The sequence below is a fragment of the Paramacrobiotus metropolitanus genome, unplaced genomic scaffold (assembly GCF_019649055.1).
Source record: "Paramacrobiotus metropolitanus isolate TYO unplaced genomic scaffold, Prichtersi_v1.0 Parri_scaffold0000007, whole genome shotgun sequence".
Classification (NCBI taxonomy): Eukaryota; Metazoa; Tardigrada; class Eutardigrada; order Parachela; family Macrobiotidae; genus Paramacrobiotus; species Paramacrobiotus metropolitanus.
The window spans coordinates 1,182,891-1,208,169 of NW_026570227.1; the positions used below are offsets into that span (position 1 = coordinate 1,182,891).

At 42.4% G+C, this 25,279-nt stretch overlaps 5 protein-coding genes across 6 annotated transcripts; 1 reads left to right on the forward strand and 4 right to left on the reverse strand.

The window, feature by feature from the left end:
- Nucleotides 1-194: 194 nt before the first annotated feature.
- LOC129582335 (uncharacterized) lies at nucleotides 195-3,807 on the reverse strand. Its single transcript, XM_055473845.1, has 5 exons — nucleotides 3,704-3,807; nucleotides 3,413-3,613; nucleotides 2,146-2,391; nucleotides 1,450-1,502; nucleotides 195-864 (listed from the first exon to the last, which is right to left on the reverse strand). Exons 2-5 carry the CDS (start codon nucleotides 3,599-3,601, stop codon nucleotides 249-251), a joined length of 1,104 nt encoding a protein of 367 aa, XP_055329820.1. The 5' UTR covers nucleotides 3,602-3,613; nucleotides 3,704-3,807; the 3' UTR covers nucleotides 195-248.
- Nucleotides 3,808-4,163: 356 nt separating this feature from the next.
- On the forward strand, nucleotides 4,164-6,967 carry LOC129582360 (uncharacterized). The gene is made up of 5 exons (XM_055473873.1): nucleotides 4,164-4,228; nucleotides 4,319-4,511; nucleotides 4,715-4,960; nucleotides 5,279-5,328; nucleotides 6,282-6,967. The coding sequence occupies exons 2-5, from the start codon at nucleotides 4,323-4,325 to the stop codon at nucleotides 6,838-6,840; spliced, it is 1,044 nt and encodes a 347-aa protein (XP_055329848.1). The 5' UTR covers nucleotides 4,164-4,228; nucleotides 4,319-4,322; the 3' UTR covers nucleotides 6,841-6,967.
- A 1,351-nt stretch (nucleotides 6,968-8,318) lies between these two features.
- LOC129582245 (uncharacterized) lies at nucleotides 8,319-11,513 on the reverse strand. Of its 2 annotated transcripts, none has more exons than XM_055473717.1 (3): nucleotides 11,004-11,513; nucleotides 9,760-10,825; nucleotides 8,319-9,548 (listed from the first exon to the last, which is right to left on the reverse strand). In XM_055473717.1, exons 1-3 carry the CDS (start codon nucleotides 11,347-11,349, stop codon nucleotides 9,071-9,073), a joined length of 1,890 nt encoding a protein of 629 aa, XP_055329692.1. In that variant the 5' UTR covers nucleotides 11,350-11,513; the 3' UTR covers nucleotides 8,319-9,070. The 2 variants fall into 2 exon arrangements, with proteins under 2 accessions (XP_055329692.1, XP_055329691.1); XM_055473716.1 differs by having other exon boundaries at nucleotides 8,319-9,617; nucleotides 11,004-11,509.
- A 1,049-nt stretch (nucleotides 11,514-12,562) lies between these two features.
- LOC129582319 (uncharacterized) lies at nucleotides 12,563-13,705 on the reverse strand. The gene is made up of 2 exons (XM_055473827.1): nucleotides 13,497-13,705; nucleotides 12,563-13,143 (listed from the first exon to the last, which is right to left on the reverse strand). Exons 1-2 carry the CDS (start codon nucleotides 13,623-13,625, stop codon nucleotides 12,850-12,852), a joined length of 423 nt encoding a protein of 140 aa, XP_055329802.1. The 5' UTR covers nucleotides 13,626-13,705; the 3' UTR covers nucleotides 12,563-12,849.
- Nucleotides 13,706-14,140: 435 nt separating this feature from the next.
- LOC129582510 (uncharacterized) lies at nucleotides 14,141-24,806 on the reverse strand. Its single transcript, XM_055474028.1, is given in 14 exon segments — nucleotides 14,141-14,662; nucleotides 15,425-15,672; nucleotides 16,108-16,303; nucleotides 16,305-16,408; nucleotides 16,411-16,453; nucleotides 16,948-17,180; nucleotides 17,402-17,542; nucleotides 17,932-18,494; nucleotides 19,527-19,981; nucleotides 20,693-21,049; nucleotides 21,359-21,570; nucleotides 22,216-22,739; nucleotides 23,215-23,603; nucleotides 24,668-24,806. Coding segments are annotated over 13 exon segments (3,627 nt in total). The 5' UTR covers nucleotides 23,508-23,603; nucleotides 24,668-24,806; the 3' UTR covers nucleotides 14,141-14,404.
- Between the last annotated feature and the right edge of the window lie 473 nt (nucleotides 24,807-25,279).

Here is a 25,279-nt window from a genome sequence, read left to right on the forward strand (position 1 = left end):
AAGCAGACAAACTCTCGAGACATCGATTGTTGTATACGAAAACTGAAAATATGAGCACAAGGGGATACAAAGAAGCAGCTAACTGAGGAATAATATGGAATCATTTCGACTGCAAGTAAAGACAACAAACAACAAACGGAAATGATGTTATGACTTTTTTTGTTAACTGATACTCTTGTATTACATTTCCCAGCACGAAGCGCTAATAAAAATTGAGAAACAAACAACACATCGAAACATTTTTCCCATCACTGATCGCGCCGCCCGGCAGAAGGCAGCAGTGCGCGAGTGGGGACGTACCGGTCACACTGCATCATTCTATTCGGAACCATCTGCGCAAAACTGCACAGCACACTAACTGAATCCTCGCTGCGCACGTCGTGGTAAAGGTCAGCGTGCTGGGGCCAAACGCGCTGGGGAAGCGCCTCTCCCTCCTGCCATCCCACGCCACAGTGCACCCCCCGGAAACACAGCCAGAACATGCACTCGGGAAAACAAGCGACTCCTTCTTTGCGCATGCGCTTGGACATATCCCACACGTTCAACTCCTGGTGGTGCTCGCCAATCCTCTCCATTCCCGGCCAACGGCCCAGAATTCCTTTGACGATCAGCACCACTTTGGGATTGCAACCCGTCGTCACGACGGCTCCGTAATCCAGCGCTACTCCGAAGAACTCCCCCAGTCCTTCCAACACGTCGTAGCCGGCCCATTCCGGGAACAGAACACGCAACACCTTCATGTATTCCACCAACCAGTCGTAGTGGAAAAACGGAGGATCCACAGCGTAATGGTCCATGATGGCGCGCGCCCGCGCCTTTTTCAGCAGTGACGCCACGTCTATGGTCTCCAAGTACTCCCGGTGTCTGCGAAACATTTAATGGCTCTGTTTCAACGAGGATATTTTGTTTTAAAAGAAATCACAATGTGCGTCTATGTATATATTCTTAAAGAAATGTCGCGCCCCCCTGTTTTACTGGATCTTTATTCTTTTCGTAATCCCTGAATATATATATTCAAAGGAAACTCAAGCTTTTCCCTTTCAGATTAATACGGAAACCGAATGCAGCGTCAGGCTTCAAGGTCTACAGAAATATTTGAAATTATTTAGATAATTTCGGTCGCGCAAGAAACGATCGCATTAATACTAGAAATAAAAAACTTTCGCTCATGAAATTCATCTCATAAATTATACAGTCAACTTAAATTGTCATTACTCATTAGACAAACTGTCATAAGAATTGTCATCTATGCTTTTACTTAAAATTATCATAAGGAAATCAAATAGATAACTTGAGACCAGATGCAAAAGCGTAGGCGATCGGCAAGAACTCACGCCTCTGAAGCGCGTCAATTGAGCGGTGGTGTCCAGTTTATGATGACGTACACGCAGGTAACCAAAATATGAGGAAAATCGAAAACAACCGACGAAGTGGAAAGTGGGTACTTACTTTTCGTGAATCGTCATGCTGTTAATGCCTCCCAGCATTCGGTGCGTGTTAACCTGCAGAAGGGCTGTCATCAGACGATGCAACACAGCAGTTCAGAGTACATGTACAAATTTCAAAGAACCTCGCTGTCTGGTGTACTTGCTTTGAAAACATTATACGGTACAATGGCAGCCTGTAAGGAAGCCCGGCCGCGATCATTACTAAAGATGAGAAAATAAATAAACTGCTAACCCTTGTCGTCCAAGTGAGTGCTATCACATGCACTCGTTTCGCTTCTCAAATTTTTCAATAACAACGAAAGCAAAAGTACAAGCAGAACGAGGAAAATTTCTAGGCTGCTCGCGAAATTCGATAGCGATGCAGCAAATAACTACACCTCAAATGAACTAAAAATAATTAGGGCGAACAGTTAATGCCAGCTTCTGCCGAATACAATAAATTAATGGTAGTTAGACAGTTTTTGGCAATTATTTTTATTTAGCAATAATTTCTACTGTATAGAAACTGATCTGTTTTGTACCGCCAATCTAAAAGAAAGGCAACACTTGGAAAGTGGAAGCACAAAAAACACTTGGACGATGAGTAATAACTAGGGTAGAAATTGTAGAGTACTGTAAATACGTACATTATGCTAACAAACAGTGCGCTTTGACCAGCGTCCTAAGCCAACAGAATCGGGAAAAATTCGGGGCTCACCAGGGAAAAATCCAGACCGCGGAATGCCGGAGCGAACAGCGTTCCGGCGTCGCGCATCGCAGTCGTTGTCCACAGCGCCGCCATACCGGGCAGAAATTTGATAGCCAGCACGGCGAAGACGTCGGCTCGGGAAATTTCACAGATATTCCCCAGCTGCTGCCCATTCGGCAGACTCTGCCCCTTCTGGAGTATGCGCTGGTTGGCACTCAGGAAGGCCGTCACGAGATCCTCAGCCGCACTCCCAGCCTGCCAACAACAAATATTAACCATATATTTAATAAATAATCAGTTTATTGATTAAATAGGTGTAATTGTATCATTTGTATGTAGTCTATCATTTAGCTGCGTATTAATTTTTTGTAACAATCATTTTTACATATAGACGACTTATTTAATTTTATGACTATTAAAAGATTTGTAATTTATTACTGGAAAATCGGTGCCAATACTGCCAATATTCTCGGTAATAATTAATTACGAGCTGACATCTGTTCCTTCTCGAGTTAATTGGACGGGATTTTTCAGGATTTTAATTTTCCGTCTTTGGAGACTGCTAGGAAGTAGGAACTATAACGCGGGGCCATATGGGCGCCACGCGTATCCTCGACAGCGAACAGCGTGAACCCGGATGAGGCTTTATTGCCGAATCTAATGCGCACCGTGGCGCAGCAACACCAAAACTAATGAGGAAGGATCCTGCAGCCAGTGCAACTGTGCTGCAGGTCCGTCAAAACAGCGCAGCAATGTGCGGGGTGGAAATCCCCAGAAACAGCGAATAGCTACTCAGGAGGGCGGGGCGTCCCGCCCTTACAGAACCATTTGTAATCATAAATTTTTTTTTCAACAAAATCGTCAACTTATAATCATGAAATTATAATACTATTTTACAAAGATTGTAGTACTCCACTAAATATTTATCACATAAATTAATTAAATACTCTGTACGACAGTAAGTGATAAAATTCTTATAAAATAAACAATATCTTACCTCTAAACCCAATTTTAAAATTAGAAAGTTCTTATATACACCAAAACAACGCAATCCGAATTTATTCTTATTGCACTGCAGTTAGTATTATTAATTACTAATACCCACAAAATGCACGATTTCGAGACTAAATACGTGAGAAATCCTGTACAAGCAGTCAATAATTAATATAAGTTACTGGCCCACACATACAAGCAGCAAACAGCAAAATTCTGTGACCCACACAAATGAAATCCTGTGTATGATCGACCAGCCAGTCTGCTACGAACGTTGCAATACCTGCAGAACCGCGAATCTACCCGAGAACCGTCGCGCCACCGCGTTCTCCTCCCGTTCCCCCGACGACACGTTGCCCAGAGAAGCACGGCCATCATCCTGGCGAATAGAGGGCAGCTTCGTGTCAGATAACGACAGTTTCCCCAACTGTTTCTCGCTCAACTCCTGACTGGGTCTCTGCACAAGCGACATGGCGACTGCTCACTGCAACACACGCAAGAAGAATTCAGCGTGGATAATTTCATCAACCTGAACATCTAATTGCATGCACTTATCCACGCAATTCTCACTTACAGAATTAATCTAACTATTCACAACAGCGTGTTAGATAAAGATAGACACAACATATACAACAGAAGTTTCTGGAAGACAACAAGTCACAACACGCAGAACTGCAAACACACAAGGTGACAAGTGACAAAACAAGATGTCACAACGGTTTCCCGATCAGTTGTCGTTCCAACTGGGCCCGCAGTGCGGTTGCGCTGCTACTGGCTGTGTTCGACATTCCCTGTGCAAAACTGAAGCGGCGTACTGGGCAACCCCTGCGGGTTCGGTTGGGCCCTATGCTGCGCGACGTTCTAGCACCTAGCACAACCGCACTGCGGGGCCAGTTGAAATGAAAATTCATCTTTCAGCCGTTGTAACACGCAGTTTTTGTCACTTTTGTAATTTTCACGTTTCCAGTGGTTTCCACTCTACAGTTGTGCGTGCTGTCAGTGTCACTTGTGAGTTGTTGTCTTCAAGAAATATTTATTTGTCTCTCCGGCTCTCTCGTCAACGAAACCTGCTAGTGTGATTGTGAAATTTTGTAAGATAGTAAGTGGATGCATGTTATTTGAAGACTGACGCTCAATTTACCCCGAACACAGTGTGTTAAAATTATCCGTGTTCGTTTGCAACGAACAGCGCCATGTCGCTCGAGCGGAGACCCAACCAGGAGATGAGTGAGACACAGTTTCGGAAACTCTCGTTATCCGACACAAAGGTTCCCTCTCACCGCCAGGATGCTGGCCGTAGTTCTCTGGGCAACGTGTCGTCGGTGGAACGGGAGGAGAACGCTGTGGCTCGACGTTTCTCGGGTGGATTAGCCGCTCTGCAGGTAATTAGTATCGTAGTATTGTACATACCGTATGTAGCAATAATTAGAATTAATTAGCATTATTTCTTGGAATTGACTGGTAGAGCTTACTCTACAAGATATATGCAGCAGCATTGACTTTCCCGAAATAGATAAATTGGTTAGTAGTTGTAAAAATTAAGCAAAAATTCGTAATATCAGTAATTAGGCAGTGTTGTTGGCAGGCTGGCAGTGTGGCCGAGGGTCTGGTGGCGGCCTTCCGGGGTGCCTACGAATGCATGCTGCGGAAGGCGCAGAGTCTGCCCAATGGGCAGCAGCTGCTGGATTTCTGTGAGGGATACCGCGAGGAAGTCTTCGGCTTGCTCACCAGCACACTGCTGCCCGATTTAGCGGCGCTGTGGACAGCCGCTACCGTGCGCGACACTCCAACATCCTCCGCTCCCGTATCCACCGGTTTTGATTTTTCCCTGGTAAGCCCTGATTTTTCCCCGTTTGTTTTTTTCCCCCGTTTATATTTATTGTTTTTTAATCGGCAAATGCCGAATGTATTTATTAAGGCTGATTATTTTTATTCTAATTTTTTGGATTACGCGTAGTCCATTGCACTTTTCTGCTAATTTCTAAAGAGCGAAATGATTTTGCTACGGAATTTACGGCTATAAAAAACAAAAATACTGATTGGTTAGACGTAAATAGTGGTCTGCAAAAAACGTTCCTGTGTGCGAGTGTTTCACATCTTTATACGCCTGAGATGGAAGTGTTGCGTGTTCTGACGGCCTGTTGTGCAGGTTGCCGTGCACCGGAAGTTGGGAAGCGATAACAGCATGACGCACGAGCAGTAAGTTTCCACTGCTCTGATACTTTGATTTCTCTCATAATTATAGATATGTTCTGGTTTCTAATTACCTCTAGTTTCTCTCATGAAGTTATTATCTATTGTTTGTGTACTGATTCTGGTAGCTTTGTATATATACGTCACATAACTTGGCCGCCACCCATGCGCCGCGCTACTTGATTTGCTGCCGGTCGCATACATTGCTTTTCAAATTCAGTTTTTACGAGAACCTAATGATGAGCTGTACAGCTAGGGAGATGACTTCGATGCGCGAAACTAGCTTGGATAATTGAAGCGGCACCAATTCTGAAAGCGTCGTTATGTTGAGCATTGAGTTTGGATATGGGGGTGGCGATGTAAACTCGTGAGGCATACATATACGCAAAGTGACCGAAATATGAGAAAATGGTTTTTCTAGTTGTATGAACCAATCGACGGTGGTGTTCATCAGTGATGCAGGGAAGTTGTTGCCTTGTCTGGACTCGTGACCATGTATATAAGCGGATGAATGTTGTCTAAGCGGCACTCCCTGTTCGGACCAGCTCACCATGCGCGTAGTGACTAGACACATTTATCGAAAGCTGCCCATTCTACTTCTGAACCTGATTTTAATTTTGGTTCTGCTTCCGTTCGTACGGGACGACGTCTAACAAATTAGCCCTGTGATCTGGTCGTACAGTAATAAACTGGTGTTGCTCGATTCTGGTAATCGTAATCAAATCTGATTCGTGACCTTGCATCCTTTTCCAACCTGTCCAGTCGTACGCTCCCTCGAAGCGCTGAGTAAGCAATTCCGAGTTGAGTTGCTATAAGAGCACCGTTTTTAATAATAACGGGGGGTCGGAATTAGGAAGTCAGAAAAGGTATAAAAAAGGGGTGCATCCAATGATGTTTTTCAAAAATGTCCCTCTTTCACTGAGTTAAAAATGATATACCTTCACAAGGTTGTTTGGCAGACACCGGGCGTACTTGGAAGCCTTGAGCCTGGAGTCACTGCTGACGGACACCCGCGCTGTCATGGACCGTTATGCTGTTGTTCCTCCGATCTTCAACAAGGACTGGTTGGTGGAGTACCTGAAGGTGCTGCGCATTCTCTTCCCGGAACAGGCTGGATACGTGGTGGTTCTCACACGCGGTGATTTCGATGGACTGGAGCTGGATTATGGAGCAGTCGTGACAGCGGATCCGGATCCCAAAGCTGTGCTGATCGTCAAAGGCTACCTGGGTCTGTGGAGTGGCTTTGAACGGGCGGGGGAGCGCCAGCGGGAATGGGACTTGTGGATTATGTCCAAGCAGATGCGGGACAACGGAGTTGCCTGCTTCCCCGAGCGCATGTTCTGGCTGTGTTTTCGTGGAGTGCACTGCGGTGTTGGGTGGCAGGAGGGAGCGGCGTTCCCCCAGCGCTACTGGCCCGGTCACACGGACATTTATCACGATGTGCGCCAGGAGGACTCGGTCCGGATCCTGTGTAATTTTGCGCAGATGGTTGTGGACAGAATGGTGCAGATGAGTTAATTCTGTCTGATAGCGTGACAAGTAATGGGAAAGACGTCGGCTATCCTTGGAGCTACAAGTATTTTACAATCTTCCTGTTTTGTAGTGCTGCACTTTTGTTTAGTCTTTACAGTACGGTTTTGTATGTTGTTCCCCAATGTTTGTGGTTTATACTGGTACATACCGATCAGACTCGTTAGCGGCGCCTACGTCAATCTGGATTAAAATAAGTGGAAGAACCTGCTACCTGGGTAATACGGAGGCTGTAACCGTGCTTTTCCCGAGAGTTGTACTCCTAGCTGCTACAAAATGAACTACCAAGCCGAAAAATTTGGGAACTGTTATATAAAAGTGTAAATGATTTTATTCTCAATGTGTGTGTACATCAGCGAGCATCACTCAGTAAACACAAAATCAAATAAAGAACTTATCCCAATTAACAAGAAAAGGGACAGTATTGTACACAGTACACTCATAGCATTACCACGCATAATCTCCAAACGTTTTAGTAATGTAAAACAATACTGTAACCAATTATCAACATCGACCTCTTATCATTATCGGTGATGGTAAATTTGTAACGCTGTTTCGGTAACAGAGGATAATTTCACCGTCTTCTCTTTTCATGCCGCTAATCTTTTCATGCCGCTAAGACTGGAGACCGCCATGGACGCAGTGGGTCGTATACGACTATATGTAGCGACGGTGTATTAACTACTTATATATCTGCAGTCGTTTACAAATTAAAAGAGTCTACTATATTTTATTAACCTGCTCGCTGCGGAGCCAACCACATACTGTGTTGTAGTAACTAAACACTGAACATGGCAACAGCACTGGACAAACTCACCAACAATACCGTTTGTTACGGCACATTAGCCATAGGCCAATCCATTTCACGAGATACTCGTACATCATTTTGTACGAGTACTCGTACAAACACTACAGGGTCCATGGCTTCTCTGACTCTCATGCCACCGCTACAGCATCACTAGTCGCGGGACCATGCTTAGCACTGAATTCCTCCCACTGACAATTCGTTACCTTATGGCCCAGACAACGGCAACCGTTTCGTTACGCGGCACTTGGACGCTGGGAATCCAATAAAAGCGCTAGAGTAGTATTTCATAAGAACGAATTGTTTTTAGACGACATGTGCGTCAAACCAAAGGTCGACGAATAGTCGGTGACCCGCCATTTCTGCGTGGGAAATTCGTCGGCCATCACTACACCAGGTTGACTTTCAAGCTTGAAAAAAAGTTCGAGACTTTTATGAGCAAATGCGTATAACTTAGTTTAGTTCTTAGTTGATATAATCCTGTGGCATTTGCAGTCGGCATTCGGCAACAGTTTTTGGCTCGCCAAATACGTATTTAAGTGTTTTAACGGTCACAAGGGTATACTCGCTCGCTATAAGGCAAACTTTTTCATAAGACGTTTATGGTAATAAATGTGAATATTGTGAATGTGAATAGTACGTGAATGTGAATGGTACGTAGTGATGGGAGTTGTTTAAATTGATAAACATGATCGGTAAGAAACTGCTTATTAGAAGACCGAAAGTCGTTCCACATTATTTTTTGTTTCGTCATTTGAATTTGGAATAATGCGTCGTAATGCAGTTAGCCCTGTGTACAGTCCCGTCTCCTGTAAATTCGGACAATTTTTCCTTTGATTGGATTTGCTTATCGAAGCTGGCTTTGTACATATTGCGAGTAAAAAGGTAAATCTGAGACATACTCGTAAAATACGTACGAGGCCAGCGGCAACTCTTTCCCATCGCTTTAGTAAATTACATCACTTTCCCTGCTGCATCTTACACGTGTGCAGGCGCTCACGTGATAGTTGATTTCAGCCGTTTCACGTCTAAACCGGTATGCAGCTGTAGTTGATTACGCAAACTGATAAAGAATATAAAAAAGCACGGCAGCCGAGATTTTGTCGCCGGCTCAGTAAGCGCTGATTACAATGGATACGATATCACGTGAGCGCGTGCACACGTGTAAGATGCAGCAGGGAAAGTGATGTAATTTACTAAAGCGATGGGAAAGGGTTGCCGCTTGCCTCGTACAGATACTAATGTACAATATTCAGCGCTGTACCGTATGCTTGTCGAGAGACCATAGCGCAAACAGAAAGAACAATGTGCATTATTGACTGAACATGATAATACCGCCACATACCGGCAATTTTTCGTAATTTGTGTTGCACTCTACTGTCTGTCCACAAAAACGGTCGTCAGCTGTACGCTTTAACTTTGACCAGTTTTCTCTTCTTCTAGTACCACTGGCTGAAACGCAACAGCTTGGCTGTCGTAGCTGGAGAAAAGCACCCGGGTGTCAGCACTATCCAGGCTGGTGATCTTCGAGCTAGTCCATTCATTGTTTTCCGGGTCATACATTTCCATCGTCGACAACGACAGGGCATAGTCGTTCTCGATTCGGCCGCCAAACACACCCACCCGACTGTTGGTAACGAAGGCGCAGTGATTACTGCGAGCGTTACGCAAGGAGGGCAAGGGTTCCCACGTGCGCGTTGTCCAATTCAGACGGGCGCAGGACCGTAGCGTTTCTACCGACCACACGAACACCGAGCGTCCTCCGAGAATGTAGACGTAGTTCTGCAGGACGACCGTGGCAAAGGCGCAGCGCCTTCCCGGTAACCGTGGTAGGATAGACCATGCATTCGTTACGGTATCGAAACATTCCACGTACATGATCTTGGAGGATCTGTCAGAAGGAGCCCCGATGAAGATAATGCACTGACTGACTGGCACTCCACACTCCATACGACGTATTCTGCGAGATGAGCTACGGTTGTTTCGTGAAAGCAATACGAGGACCTCTCAGAGCTGGTTTTTGCGCAATATGCGTTAAAACATTGTCTACTTGTTTCACGCCCTCTAATAACTAAATAACCTGTACTTTACACATATCTCACCGGTTGAGGTTTCGACAGACTGGCAAATCCTCCACGACAGAGCCGGAGCTCTGCAGTAAATCCACCTTTTTGAATGATCGGCACCGGATATCCCAGAAGTACAGCAATCTCCCAATGACAACAGGACATTTCATTAGAGCGGTCTGTGGCTCCATAGGAACGGAGAGGCAAGTCTGTTTAACAACGTCCCATGTCATGGTTTGAAATATTCGGGATGGGCTACCGTCATGCATTTCCGTGACCTGACATAGCACCTGGTTCTGATACACCCCGATAATCTGACCAAAGTATTTACGCCGCAACCTGGCAGGCATGGGAAACTGCCATAACCGAGTGGTTGCCGGATGAAACGACTGGGCGTACAGCGAATATCGGTTGGAACCGTCAAATATGCGATGCAGTATTATTATGTTATCCTGGGGAAGCTCGGCTTTCTCGCTTAGGCACTGAATTATGACATCCGCAGAGCTTCTATAGTCGCTGACGGACTGTAAGCAGTTACGACCACACTCAGCCAGAGCTGGTGGCGCCAGGGTGCTGATAACGGGTGTATAACCGTCGACTATCATCATAGCATACCGGTTATCCGTAGTTTCCTCTCCCGCCTCCGTCATATCACCGTCGGCACTCTGCAGCCAGTCCCGGTGGTTGCCCAGCACGCAGTGCGCTAGCTTTACTATAACACAACCTAAACTCCACATGTCGGTTTTGCGTCCGGGCGGTCGGCGTCCCATCCTTTCGGCTTCGGTTAGTGTGAATTTCTCCAGCATCTCCGGTGACATGTAGCGGATCGTACCGCGGACATGTGTCATATCTGTCGAGCACGTGACATCTCTCTGCATGCAGACCATAATATCGTCCAGATCGCAGATTATCAGTTGATCTCCCAACTGTCCCAGCCGTTTGACCAGTATGTTACCCGGTTTCAAATCACCGTGGATGATATGATTCTGGTGTAAGAAGTGCAGTGCTTGTGCAATTTCCTGTGTGTATCGAGCAGCGGTCTGGCTCTTCAGTACGCTTCCGTCTTGTTTCAGTTTATTAAGAAGACAAGCTAAGTCTTTTTCTGAAAATACGTTTGTTGTAAAACTGCATATCTGTTGTAGAGCACTAAGTTACCTTAGCGCACTAAGTAGCGCACTTATTCTGATGCAATAATTACGAGACTGTACGATAGAAGTAGAACAGCAGTGCTTCCTAAAAAATCTAGCAGTACTGTAATACTGGAAAGTGTGTGCTAATACCGTGATAGTACTCCATCATCGGTTCCACGCAAAGGAGTGTTCCTTCCCGTTTCGGGAAATGTATGGTGATTTGGTGGTGCCTGACCACGTGGTTATGCTTAATCTTCAAGAGTAACTCACATTTTTCACGTAGTTTCGTATAATTCTCCGAATTCCTCAGCAGCTTGGCTGTATCCAGCTGAATAACTTTGATGGCAACCGTTTCATCACCGGCGAAATTGCCACGCTCCGTCACAGTGGCGATGTAGACCTGACCAAAGGCACCACGTGCCAGGCAGTCGGTACTCTGGTATCGATACTGGCAGGTGCTGCCTAATACCACACTTTCCTCGTCCGCACCATACATGTTCAATAGTCTGAAGGAGCAATCGCAAAATGCTGTACCCTTGCCGATTACTGATTGCTGTGATTTGAAGTACCAGGCACAGGTGGAAACGTCGCCGTCTGTATCTGTAGTTGTTGATTTTGTTCTCGTTTACAGATAGATAAGTGCGATGCGCCTCAGGTCATAGAGCAGGCAATACTGGCAATCGCACAAATCAGTTAGCAAAATGTTGTTCATTTAATTATTACCCCGTAATCCGCGTGTATTCCAGAGTAGCTTTCCGACGGTATTACCTGTACACCAGTACGACTCGTAAAACTTGTTATCGCAGAATGTGGATTGGACTCGTGACAATAATGTGCACTTGTATCGTACCGCACAAATGCCGTTAAACGATCACTACGACTTACGAGTAAGTACTAACAGGAGATTTGTTCAGGCAATAGCCAATTAACACTGACAATAAGCCAGCGCTGAGAGGCACTAATAAAAAGATTTCAATTTTACACGTTACAGAAATAACCAAAATCATCAAAGAAACAACCATAACTTTAGTTGTACTAAAGTTCATTCCATACTTTAGTGTATACTCTTTACTAGATATTATTAATTTCAGTTGTCGTTTTTCTTATCTGTGACTGACCGGTAAGTATTACTTTAATAAAGAAGCTGCTACCGGATGCGCTACAGCTTCCTTTCAGCCAATGTGGAAAATACAGCAGCCGCTTACATAATTGCAGCGGGTCGTGGTTTGTTGTGGCAGTTTATTGTGTTCACACCATCAGTTGAGGGTGGAGTTTACGCGCTGTTCAAAAACGCTGGAAAGTGGAGATGGTACAATAATTATTATGATCCAACTCGATGGAAACGCATGAGTCAAGTTCGTCATCATTTCCATGATGCTGTTATTTTCCATGTTTACACTTGCGTCATTTTAATTTGATGAAGGCTGTTCCAGTATGCTTTTACGATTCTCTTCATACTTTCTACGTTTCTAAATTGGAATTAGTTAGTTGAAAAACAATACAGTAAGTACTTGCGATTGCTGTACGTTGATTTCTGATGCATAGGTATTTTACAGAGGTATTATGTATTATGCATAGGTATTTCTGAGTGTTCTTACAAAACCATAACCAATTCATTTGACTTTGCAACATTGCAAATGGTCTCGCTGAGTCGGTTGAGAATCGGTATTTTGGCGTTATGAGTGTGCAGCAAAACATATTGTCCATCAAATAATCTGCTCGTACGATTGTGTTTTCCAAACTTTACTGCAAAGGACACAGTTATGATGACAAATCTCAGCCCAAACCAGATTTTCCCATTCCCTGGAAATTTAAGGAAGAATTTGTAGCCGGGCGAGACTTTCCCTGTTATTTTTCGATCTAGCAAAATAGAATCCATGTGACAAAGGTCATCGGTAATTAGGATCGTTTTCGCCAAACCAAGCGACAAACCGCTGATAAGATATAAGAAGCGATACCGCAAAGGTCACGGCCGTATACATAATATCCAATCCGATCACCAGTCCGGTCCGCAGAGCAGCTGTACTTTACCGGCGCGCGTGCTGACCTTGCCGCTGTCGGTCTGGGCGGCGACGGTGGCGTTGTAGTAGCCGGTGGCGGGCACGCGGCCCTGGATGTACAGGTCGCCGGTGTCCGGGTCGATGCGCAGGTACGGCGTGCCCAGTAGTGTGTAGCGCAGCGGCTCGCCCGTGGCGATGGAGGCCCGGATGAAGCCGAGATGCTGGCCGGCGTTGCAGTTGAATGTCGCCAGGAAGAACGGGCCCTCGCGTTGGAACACGGGAAGGATTTCCTGTATGACCGATCACGCTAATTTCCCCTTACACCAACTGACATACGAACTTTTTCAATTGAGTTGGATAACAACAGAAAAAAATACATATTAAATAGAAACTCTACACAAATGCTATAAAAATGTATTACTGTATATAAATATATTTTAATAAATAATAGTGTGAGTCGCAGTACGATTTCACGAGCCACATTACATCAGTTGACATACAAATTTGTAAACTGAATTATCATTTACCAACGCAAGAAAATATCTACGTACGTATATATGAAAATTACACACGTACATATATACGTACATATATAAATAAAAATAGAGAAAATTAATACATGGAAGAGAGTGGTTTAACTGACCTGTTGTTCTGTGGGCGGAATAGCGCACGTGCAGTTGCACGCCAACCCGGAGATCATTACCGGCTTCTGCGCTGTCATCCCGCCGATCATCCCCACTAGTAATCCCGCCATTAACACCAGCGCCGCCATATTTCCCCCGTTGCTGCTCGCTGCGTAAAGAAAATTACACACCAGATACCACGAACGCCAACTGGTGTACCGTATATGTAAGCTGGGTGTCGTTGTGCATATATGTATTTAATATGGTATAGGATCCTGCAATATTCGGTGGCACGCTGTTATCGGGACGAGAAGATTTACGGCCCATTGTGTTGCGGCGCTTTCTCTGCCAGCCATATCGTATACAACCACAACGGCCACTTTTGACACTTCTCCGCAATCTACACTTCGCCAACCACAAAATAAATACTGACTACTACACAATAGCAATTAATCGTATGATATTAACCGCGCTGTGCGGTCCGTACAGCAGCGTCGCCGATCACATTTATTTCACATTTTCTTCTTTAAAATTTACATTTTACCTCATACATCTCTTATGTATATATATACATATTTAATTCATACCTTTATTTAGAACATCGAATATAATTATTGTTTTATAAATTCAAATTTATTTCATATTAATTTTTCTTTTTTTAAAATTCATGTTTAATTCAGTTTTTCTTCATATTCATCAGCACATTCTCTCACCGTCCCTTTCGAATTTTCGAACCAGAAAAAAATAATAAAAGAAACCAGCCGACAATTCACACAATATACAAAAGTACAAACTCTACCAAAACCTTGCAAAAGTATCCAATTTTCTCGTACACAAACCCAACTAAAATATAAAAGAAAATATACATGAAAACTACAAAATACAGGCAAAATAAAAGAAGGTAAAACTGGAAAAAATCCGGCAATATTCAGCTAGCCGGCGCGACTTGCTTTTCAACGAATTTCTGTCCGTCGACCACTAGATCATGCTGCTCGACGTAGTCGAGCCACTTCTTCCACAGGGGATCACCGGAGGCGCGCAGTGTAGCGCGACTGGCCACGACGATCATGCCGCGTTTGGCGCGCGTCATCAGCACGTTAAACCGGCGCCGATCCTTCAAGAAACCGATTTCTCCGTCGTCGCGGCTGCGCACCGCCGAGAAAATAATCACCTCCTTCTCCCGACCCTTCATCAAACATTTTACAAATTAAACTAAATTTATTCCCTTTTTATTTTTATTTTATTTTATTTTTATTTTATTTTAATTTATTTAAATTAAATTTTTATTTTATTTTAACGAATACAGATGGTATTAAAATAAATTACATTCAAATGTTTTTTTTTTCCCGCGAAACTCAAACTCCAATTTTAAATGGGATGATACATAATAAAAACATTTACAAAATTAAATGGAAGAAAGTTCCAAGATAATTTCTGAAACGGGTTTTTCCTTTATTTTTACAGCATTTTTCTTGCGTTCAGAATATTTCCTTATACATAGTTTTCGAAAATTATAACTAAAATTATTAACCTATTTTTTAACCTACTTTAACCAGGATAAAACAAAATTTTTTAATTAATTTATTTTTACACTGAAGCGAAGGAAACTAAATAAATTCTTAATATATTTTGAAGCTTTAATTGCTCACTTTCGTTTGTAAATTTTGTTTCAACTGCGAACGCCTTCATGAGTATTTTTTTACAACTATTAATTATAATTTTCGATTTAACTTTAAATATATTCTCACCACGATTATGCAAGGGATGTGCAAGGATCGTATAGAACTTCGGAAAAAATCTGCCGACTGAGGGAATCGAACCCACAAACAAATTGTATCGAAATGTTTTATGAAAGGATCCTATAGAGAGCGGATGCCGCTCTAACAATTACATTACAATCATAACAATTTTTTTTCTAAATACTTAACGTTTTTTTGTCATATTGTACCTGGAAGCCGTCGACGGTGACGATCTCGATGTCCTTGGCGAAAGCCTTCAATTTCGGCGAGATCGTGACCTTATTCTTCAGGCAGTCAATCTGGTCGCGGTAGGCGCTGACCAGGCCGATCTCCTTGGCTTTGACCGCGCCGCGCTGCTCCTCCGCGTCCACCATCAACAGCTGCTTCACCACCGCGACGACTACATTGGCCTCCGCCACATTCCACTTGGACCCCCCGCTCTTCTGCTTCTCCTCGCCTAAGTAGCCACAAAGGTCACGTTTATCAGAACAAATAGTTGACAACCAAATTTTGTAAATACGAGGTACATGATTTTAAAATAAATATCTCGCTGAATTCGAAATCGTTCGGGACGGCCAGCCAGCGCTTCAAGAAATCAGAAAAAGAAAAATTTAAATTTTCAGAATTTATTACTGAAATAATTTTCGGCGAAGAAATTGAACTTGTTAGTAAACTAAACGTCAAGTAATTGGATCAAATAAAATTATTATATACAAAATAAATTGTCAAATGTAGTTTGTTTAAATTTCATTTAAAAAATTCTATTTCCAATTTTAAATTTACAATTTAAAAAATTCTGTTTCTAATTTTAAATTTTAAATTGAAAAAATTCAACTGAACTTAGTTAAATTGAATTTTATGTCATTTTAAATTTCTCCGATTTTAAGCCTACCTTGGACATCAATCAGCACCACGGGTTTTTCCGGATGGGGCCACTCGAATCCTAGCGGCAGGGGGCGCTCCGCCGGCCGCACTTTCGCACGTAATCGGCCGTTATAAAATTCCTGCGAGCAGAAGTCAATGATAAACGGATGGCAGCGGTAGTGCTCGTCCAGCATCTGCACTTGGATGGTCTCGGAATGCGCCAGGCCGGTCGAAGAGCGACACGCTCAGATCCAGACCGGGGACGCCGGATTTGGCTAGCTCATGCACCTGCGGCGGCAGTTGCTGGTGGTCGCCCACTAAGACGACCCACGCGCGGCTTTGACGATAGCGATCAGCGCGCACGGCTCCGTCACCTGCACATTAATTTACCCAATTAAAAAATAATTTTATAATTTAATAAGGATTAATTCATATATTGATTAACAATATTTCTCTTAATTTTTAATTTAATAATTTATTAATTTACCGAATTAAAAACCTAATAATTAATATTATCAGTGAAAAATAAAAAATCGAGTAACTGAAAATAAATATAAAATACGCTATTTACTCAAAAATAAACGTGCAAAAAATACTACCACGGCTGAAAATTAACTTCAAATATATGATGTGCATTACTAATAACAAAGTAAACATAAATAATACTAAACATAACTAAACATAGTTTAAAGATAAACAAATATTATTACGGCCAAAAATATATTAATTATCCGTACTTCTACTCTGTTGGAATAAAAACCAGCAGAAAATAAGTACAAATTAACTGCTGAATAAATTAAAATAAATCTTAAAAAATGCACAGAAATTCAAATAGAAAGCCAAAAATTGATGGATAAGCAGGATTTACCTGTGAGGCTTCGTCGATGACGACGACATCGAAGGCGACATCCTTCAAATCAGCCAGCCCGGCGCCGACGCACGTGCCGACGATGAGATCGGCCGCTGCCACGGCTTTCTCCGCGCTCTTCTTCTTCTCGTTGCGCGTCTTCCCTTCCGCCAGATCCGCCAGCGTGTACCGGTGCAGATCCTTCGACACCGCCGATTTATCGCCCACGCGCACCGGTTTAAAATCCTCACCGCCTAGGAACAGAATCACAAAGGTCATCCGCCCACAACAACCGATATGCAACATCTCGCTGCGACAAATATAATTAATATAATCCATTGTTTTAGGAAAAAGAATTTCTATCAGAATAATTATTATGAAACTTACAAATGATGAATGTGATTGAATTTGATTTTACAAATGATGAATGTATTTGAATGTGATTTTACAAATGATTTTATTTGTATTTTTTCACCTAATTGCCGGGCTTTTAAGTGGACGATGCCGCGCAGGATGTTGTCGGCCGCAGTGTTTGTGGAGGCCACGGCCAGCACCCGGCACTTTCCGTACTGATCCATCAGCGCTTGCAGCATCCGCGCGATGGTGTGCGTTTTTCCTGTTTACGACACAACAACACATGCAAAATGCTGCTCAGAATAACAATTCACGTAATTTGCGATAAATCAATACGAATATAAAAATAATTCACCAAGAAAAATAAATAAAGAAATAATTAATTACATCACAATAATATTAGTCTCATCCAAAACTGACAAATTTAATCTTAACAGCAATAATGAAAAAAAAATGTTATTTATTGGAAACAAATTAATATTTAAACAGGAATAACTCAAGAAATCAAACACGGACAAGTCAGTAAAAATCAAAAATATTATAAAATAATTTCAGATTCATTAAAATTTAATTACAAACACTCTAATAAATATAATCCATAAAATATTTAAAATAACCACGCTTAATATAAGAAAAATAAATGGGAATTACCGGTGCCGGGGGGTCCCTGGACGAGCGTAATCTTCCTTGCATAAGCCATCCGCACCGCCTCCTTCTGCGACTCATTCAAGCCCTCAAAAAACCCCTCCACTTTCTTATTCCCATCACCAACGATTTCCTCAAACACCAATCCCATGATGGCATGAAACGCCAACGTCCCGTTCTCTTTCTGCGCGACGAACGTGGCCACGGCGTCCACGCAATGCTTGAAGGTGGTCAAGTTGCCCAGCACCTCCATCTCCCACGTCGCCAGCTCCACCTCGGGGGGCGGGGCGGCGTCAAAGTGGACGAGGATGTCGGGCGAAATGTCCTTGACCACGCCCACACACACCACCGGACCCGTGTCGGAATTTGTGACGGGAATGACCGGGGTTCTGGGTTTGGGTGTCGGTTTTGCGGGTATTTTTCCCAGGGCGGGGAATTCGGCGTCGAGGTTTTTTGTCTCGGTGATTTCGGTGGGTTTCGGCTTGTTCATGCGCGTGAAGAGGACCATGTCGCCGACGCGCGGACGCTCGGCGATGTTCTGCGCCCGGTAGTTGAATTTGATTTTCTTCCTGTAAAAATAAACACCCACCGTAAAAAAATCAAAAATCTGCAATAGAATCTATTTTGTATTTTTTTTAAATTTTTATAAAATTAAAAAATCATCAAATTAAGATTAAAACACCTGAAAATTGTGAAAAAGAAAAATTAGAAAAACTTAAGAAAAGTAATCACCGATAAGAAACCGGTAAAAAAAAATCAAAAAAATCCTATAGAAAAAACAATCAGAAAGAACTCATTAAAATACTTCTATTAAAAAAAGCGAAAAAGAAAAAAATTAAAAGATAATAAAAAAGGAAAGTAAATTACGTAACATCCTGTTACGTAACTGTGGCAGCTGGCAGCTGTGTTAACTGTCGGCTCAGCTACTTCCTTGTTACTTAATCGGAAGAAGAAAGTAACCTCCCGGCTACTTGTACTTTTTACTAGACTGTATGCGTAATTGTTTTACTTCGGTGCTGGCCGGTATAATACCAAACGCGGCTCTCGTGTTTTCGTGCATTGTAAGGTTTAGTTATCTGTTTTAGTTTCAAATGTCAATAAAGAAAAACCCATCGTTATAAACACAGGAAAAATTGTGATAATCATAAATAAGTGCAATCGTTAGAATTAAAATCTATTTAATTCAAATAAAAAATCAGAAAAGGTCAAAAATTAACTAAATGAATTAATTAAAAAAAACCTGAATGAATACTAGAAAAACGAGTACGCAAAAATTACAGATCATCACAACGAAAATAAAACACCTAAAAGAGCTTGAAAAAGGAATATCATTTATTATAAAGAATAATATTTGCTATAAATTATATTATTTATTATTTATTATAAAAAACATAATTTTTTAAAAAAAAGAATAAATTATTCATGAAAAACACAAAACTGCTAAACCTTGACTAAATAAAATTAACCGAAAAACCTGGTTCAAAAAATGTAAAAGAACAAGAGAAAATAAACGAAGAAAGAAGCGAAAATATTTAAAACGATAAAAGTTTGAACAAATTCATTCAAAAACTCTCTTTCGAAAAATCGCCAACAATACCCACTTTTTCTCGTTGTCCACATTCTCATCCGCCTCCTTGCTCGTATTCTCCACCAATTTAATCCGGAACTGGCGTTTCTTATTCCGCTTCATCTGGTTATCAATGCGTTCCCCCAATAAATCCCGGCACAACAAATACCCCAACCGCTTCAGGTAATCCTCCGCCACCAACCGCTCCTCGTTATTGAACAGGAGATCGTTGAATTCCACGCCGAAACTGGGATCTAAGACCATCACACTGGCTTTCAACAGATCACAGTAATTTTCGGCGTTGAACACGCTGTCGGCTTCCGCTTTCATCCGGTCGAGTAATCCGCCGGCGTCGGCTTCTTTTTTTCCGGTGGAGTCGGCGCCCAACGGGATTTGCAGACTGTACGCTAACGGACCGCTCCGCTGGGGCGGACGCCGGCTCCAGAATCCCGCGTCTTTTTTCGCCGCCTTTTCCGGTTCAGCTGCTGCCTGCTAAAGGTCACACTTTCAGCATTTTCAGTTCCATAATCATATTATTTAAAATCACAGCGTTTTAAAACAGCGGAAAAAAAATAGTTTTTCAAAAACCCTTCCGAAAATTCATAAGTCTGAATTTTTTAAAAATAGTTTCAACAAATTAAATCAAACAGGCTTTCGCGTGTACATGGTTTAAAAAGAAAAATTAATTTTTTACAAATATAATAAATCCGTAATAAAAATAATTTGTAACGAAGAAAACCACGGACTGGATTCATCATTAAAAAATAACGTCAAACTGGACTTAGCGTAAATCCGCTCTTCGAAGTACATGCTCTTCGAAATCCGCTCTTCGAAGTTTAAAATGAAAAATCCATTTCTATTTAAAAAAAATTAAATAAAACAGGACAAGCGCGCTCGAAGAAAATGCCTGAAAATGGAAACAATTTTAAATTTTACACATTTAATCAATTTTTAAATATAACGTTAAGCGCAGATTAGACCAAAAAAAGTTCAGCAATCCTAAAAAAATCAAACAGAGCTTCGCGTGTTTGAAATGCGCAATTTAAAATGGTAAAAACTGAATTTTTCCAATAAAGAATATAAACATTTTCCGCGTAAAAAATTCGATTTATTTTTTTTAAGAATCTAATTTTATATTTATATTGGAGTTTTTTGTAAGACCCACTGAACTAGTTAGTTTTTCAACCGCGCTGACCTTACCGTGTTTTCCTGATCGTCGTTGATGTCTTCGTCTTGGATTTTGCGTCCCTTGGCTTCCTGCAGGATGTGGCTGGTAGGCAGGGTTTCGCTGCTGCGCAATAGCGCACATAACAACTTCCGACACACGGCGGGAGGCATATCTTCCAGATGCCGGGCGAACTGGCCGGCCATCCGCGGAATATACAGCAAAATCTGCAAGACTTCTGAATCGGCGCCGATATTCCGGCCGTATTTATCCAGAATTGTCTGGACGAAATTGCAGCACCAATTCGTCTCCGTCTGGCTGTAATAGTGGATGACGCGGATCAACGGCATGAAGCTGTCCGCGTTCTTCTCCACCGCAATCACCCCGTCATCCTGCCGGATACAAATTAAATAATATCAAATTTAACAAGTCAATACAAACCATTAAAAATAAAATTACCATTAAAAATAAAATTACACAAGTAAAAAATAAATTCTCCAATTTTAAAAAATATTTTTCATCAGCATAACAGAAATAAAAACCGAATCGCTCCGCGGCGTGAAGTTGCAGGGGAAAATAATTCGTGAAATAAAATTTTAATAAACCAAAGGAGCCAAAACTAATTAAAAAAATACATCAAAAATCAAACAAGAAATTGCTGAAAATTTATTTTTTCTCGGTTGCGTTAGTAATAAACTGACTCGAAATCGCTTGAGCTGCGCCACTACATCCCGGTGTTGTTGCGAGGGATTGTCGAAATCCGGCGCGACGAAATCATCCACATCCGGCACACCGATCCGGTGCACGGGAATGGCCGTGTTCCCCAGGGACAGCGGGATTAAATTGGGCACGGTGCGCCGGTGAACGGGGCTGGCGGCGTCGTCCACGCTGCCGATAACGTAAATCTCCACACCTACGCCACACACATACATCATACATGTATCGTGTTTGTCAATAATCTTATTAGCCATTAAAGTTTTCGGTTGTAATTAATCCTGTTTTTGTTACAAACAGGAGACGCGACTGGCTTGAGCTAATAAAAATAAAATCCGGCTACTAATTCACTGCCAACAGGCAACAGTAGTACTCGTTAAACAACGAATACTTCTATACTTACAGAAATAAAAATTAATTTATTGGCAATAGCCAATCAAATAGCAATAATTGGTACACTACGCTGAGTTAAAAATAAATAAATCAGAAAAAAAAACATTATCTGGAAGGAAATACGTTAACAACAAAAACCGGTTCCTTTTAACCCTGTTTGTGAGTGCGAACAAAATGATCAAAATAACCAAGAAAATTTCCACGACACCCAAAATAAATCAGTAAAAATAGTGGCACCAGCAACATTCAGCAAAAATAAAAATTATGAAAATGCTAGAAATTAATAGTTGATGAAATAATTCGTCGTTATTTCCAAAAGCCATTTTACGGACATAATCAGATTATTCAAAAATAACTGCAGCAAAGAAAATTTCCTCAAAAGTAATACTACCAAATAAAATAATAAAAAAATACAAATGACAGTCAAGAAAATCAAATATCACGAACTAACCTATTAAGCGTTGTTTCTGGATGCGATCCATATTCTTCGTGTACACCTCCGAGAACCAGCGCCGCTCCCGCACCGCAATACTGAACTTGATCTCATAGTCCATCTCCAGCACATCCACCGGCAACCCCAACGCCTGGCACTGCTCCCCGGCGGGGGGTGGCGCTTCCGCCACCCTCTTCCCGCCGTTTCCCACCCGCTCCTTCTTCGGGTTCCGGCTGATGTGATTGGCCGGTTGCCCTTTCAGCCAGATGAAGGTATTGCCTTCTTCCTTCTTCCAGTACATCTGGAAACGCTCTTCCGCCAGAAACACCGTCATGTCTTTCGGGAGGAAGCGTTTCTCCACACACCCGTTGAATAAACCGAAGTACACGATTTCCCCGAGATCCGTGTTGGCTTCGCCGACTTTTAACGGTTTGGGGAAGTAGACGGCGACGCTGAAGTGGTCCGAGTACTGGAAGACGATTAATGATTTTGTGTAGTTGCTTAATGCGTCGCACAAGTGTTTCATGAAGGTGTTGTCGAATCTACGATGGAAAATCGAACAGTGTCAAGCGAAACTTACTATCAAATTTAATATTTTAAAAAAATTGTAGTTGATATTGATGTTGATATTTTTAAAACAAATGTATTCCGAAATTTAGCTTTTCCAACCGTTTGAAATGCTCAGAACTCCGTTCGATTTTGAAGTAAATCTGAAATTTAAAAGGTTAACTTATGAAGACTTTTTTCTGTAGATTTGTACTGTTATAAAAACAGATATGAAAGAAATTTTGATAATTACTGATCGGTGTTTAAAAAATCTGTTTCAATTTATTTAATCAGTTAAGCTGAACATGTAATTAATTAATTGAAAACATTAGTTACCACATTATTAACTTTAAATAAGTAATTAATTTCTTCAGCTAAAATTATTCACATAATAATTATAAAAATTGAATCACAACTTCAGGATAAATAAAAAATAACTTAGTTACAAATCAACTACAGTAGAACTCTCACCCGGTGTAGTGCAAGACCGAGTAGGAATAGAACAGCTTCCAATGCCGCTCCTCCACGTCCAGATACACCTGCTGCAGCTGTTTCGGCGTGATGATGTCCGAGCGGTTCAGCGCGTTGACCAGGATCTTCTTCGGGACGCCCAGCCACTGCGCCACGTGACGCTGGGCGAAATTAAAGCGCCGGAAGTCGATTTGCCGGATCAGGGCGTCCAGATCATCCCGGTTGTAGTTATTTTTGTGCCGGCTCCACCAGTTGCTGATCAGCAGCATCAGACGGTAGTCGCTCATGTTCATGTCGGCCGGAGGCCACAATATCCTGCACCGTTTCCAGGCTGAGCGACTCGCAGCTCAACCGAGCCGCCTTTCCTGACCTTTGCTTGAATTTCTTCCCTATACAGATAGTCAAAACTCAAATACATACAGATAGTCAAATACTTTCTCATACCGCGAATTCTTACTTCACAGTAAAGACGTACACAACCGTTTAATAGGCAACAGCCATCAAAATTAGACGTGCAATTTCAAAAAACAGTTTTGGCTGTTTTGAAATGCTTTCAGTTGGAACCGATTCGCGCTCAAACCGACGAAATCTAATTGAAGAAAATAATTCTTAAGAAAACTAAGAACACAATCGCAGCAAACTAAGAAAAATGCTCATACATCAAGAAAAACAACAGAACGCTCCACTTCTCCAGTCCATTCACGAATTTTTCAGACCAAAATGTGAAAAAGAACATTTACATTTACGGTCGATATTTTCCCATTTACAGTTAGTCTAACTGTAAATGGGAAAATATTATTAATGAATTTATTATTATTAATGAATTATTTATTAATTTTATTTAATGAATTATTCATTGATTTATTTATCAAAGAGAATTTATCTATTATTAATGAATCTGGAGCCCTGTACTATCTGTAGTGTGGGAAAATGTAGTGTAGTGGCTATTGTAACACTCACGAATGCTGAGAAAATAGTTCTTATCACGTACTCCTGTTGGCGGTCGATAAATGTCTAATCAGAGGCTTTTATGGATAAGAAAACAAACTTAAAGAAATACAGCAGACGAGACCGACTAATATTTCACGATGTGTAAACAAAAATTCCGTTGAGCTATCTGAAACCGGCATTAAAACTGCATGAACTTCTCCACGTAAAACTATTTAAAATAAGAATTTTTTTTTATAAAAGTAGAACGCACTGTTCCAATCAGTACACGAATTCTTTGGCGCATAAAATGTGTAAAAAATAATTTTCAAGCAAAATCGGAATGCATTACATATTACGGCATCAACATTATCGGCTTTGGAGCGGGGTTGGGAGCGAGCTGCCATTACACTACGTTTTCTCACGGCAGAGAAAAGACGACAGATTCATCACTGTGGATGAACAAACAAATCACAAACCGATTACTGTCAAAAAAAACCCCTGACAAAATAATTATTTAACGTACTTGTAATTTTCATAGCGCCGCTTCGATTCCTCCAGCATTTCCTCCCACACCGGCGTCTTGACGGGATGATTGGGATCGTCCTTCGGCGGATCCCGCAGATCCTTCGGCACCGACACCCGTTCCCCGTCCACCGCGCTGGCGAAGCGCTCATTCAGCCGCACACACTGATCCGACAGCGCCCCGTTCGGCCGCATCTTCGCCCACCTCCAGTACAAATTATCGATACTCCCCAAGGACGCGTTGTTGAAATGCGCGAAATACTTGATCATCCCGTCCAAATCGATCGTCCTGGCCTGTTTCTCCAGCGCCGCCGGATACCCATACGGTTCCTGCATTCTTCGCGGGATTAACCGCGGATCCCAGATGACGGTGAACTTGTCCCCGTCGAGATCGCCGCCGCCCGAGCAGGAGGCGGTGGAACGCCGTCCCCGCACCGGGAAGACGGCGCAGTCGACCAAATGCCGGCAGCCGGGGTTCTCCACCGCCCGCCGCAGCAGGATGTCCCCCGGGAACAGACAGGGATTCCGCACCAGCACGAGGTTCCCCACGAGGGGCGTGGCCACGCCGTCGATCGTCGGGGCGAAGTACACCTCGCCCTCCCGCAACTGCCCG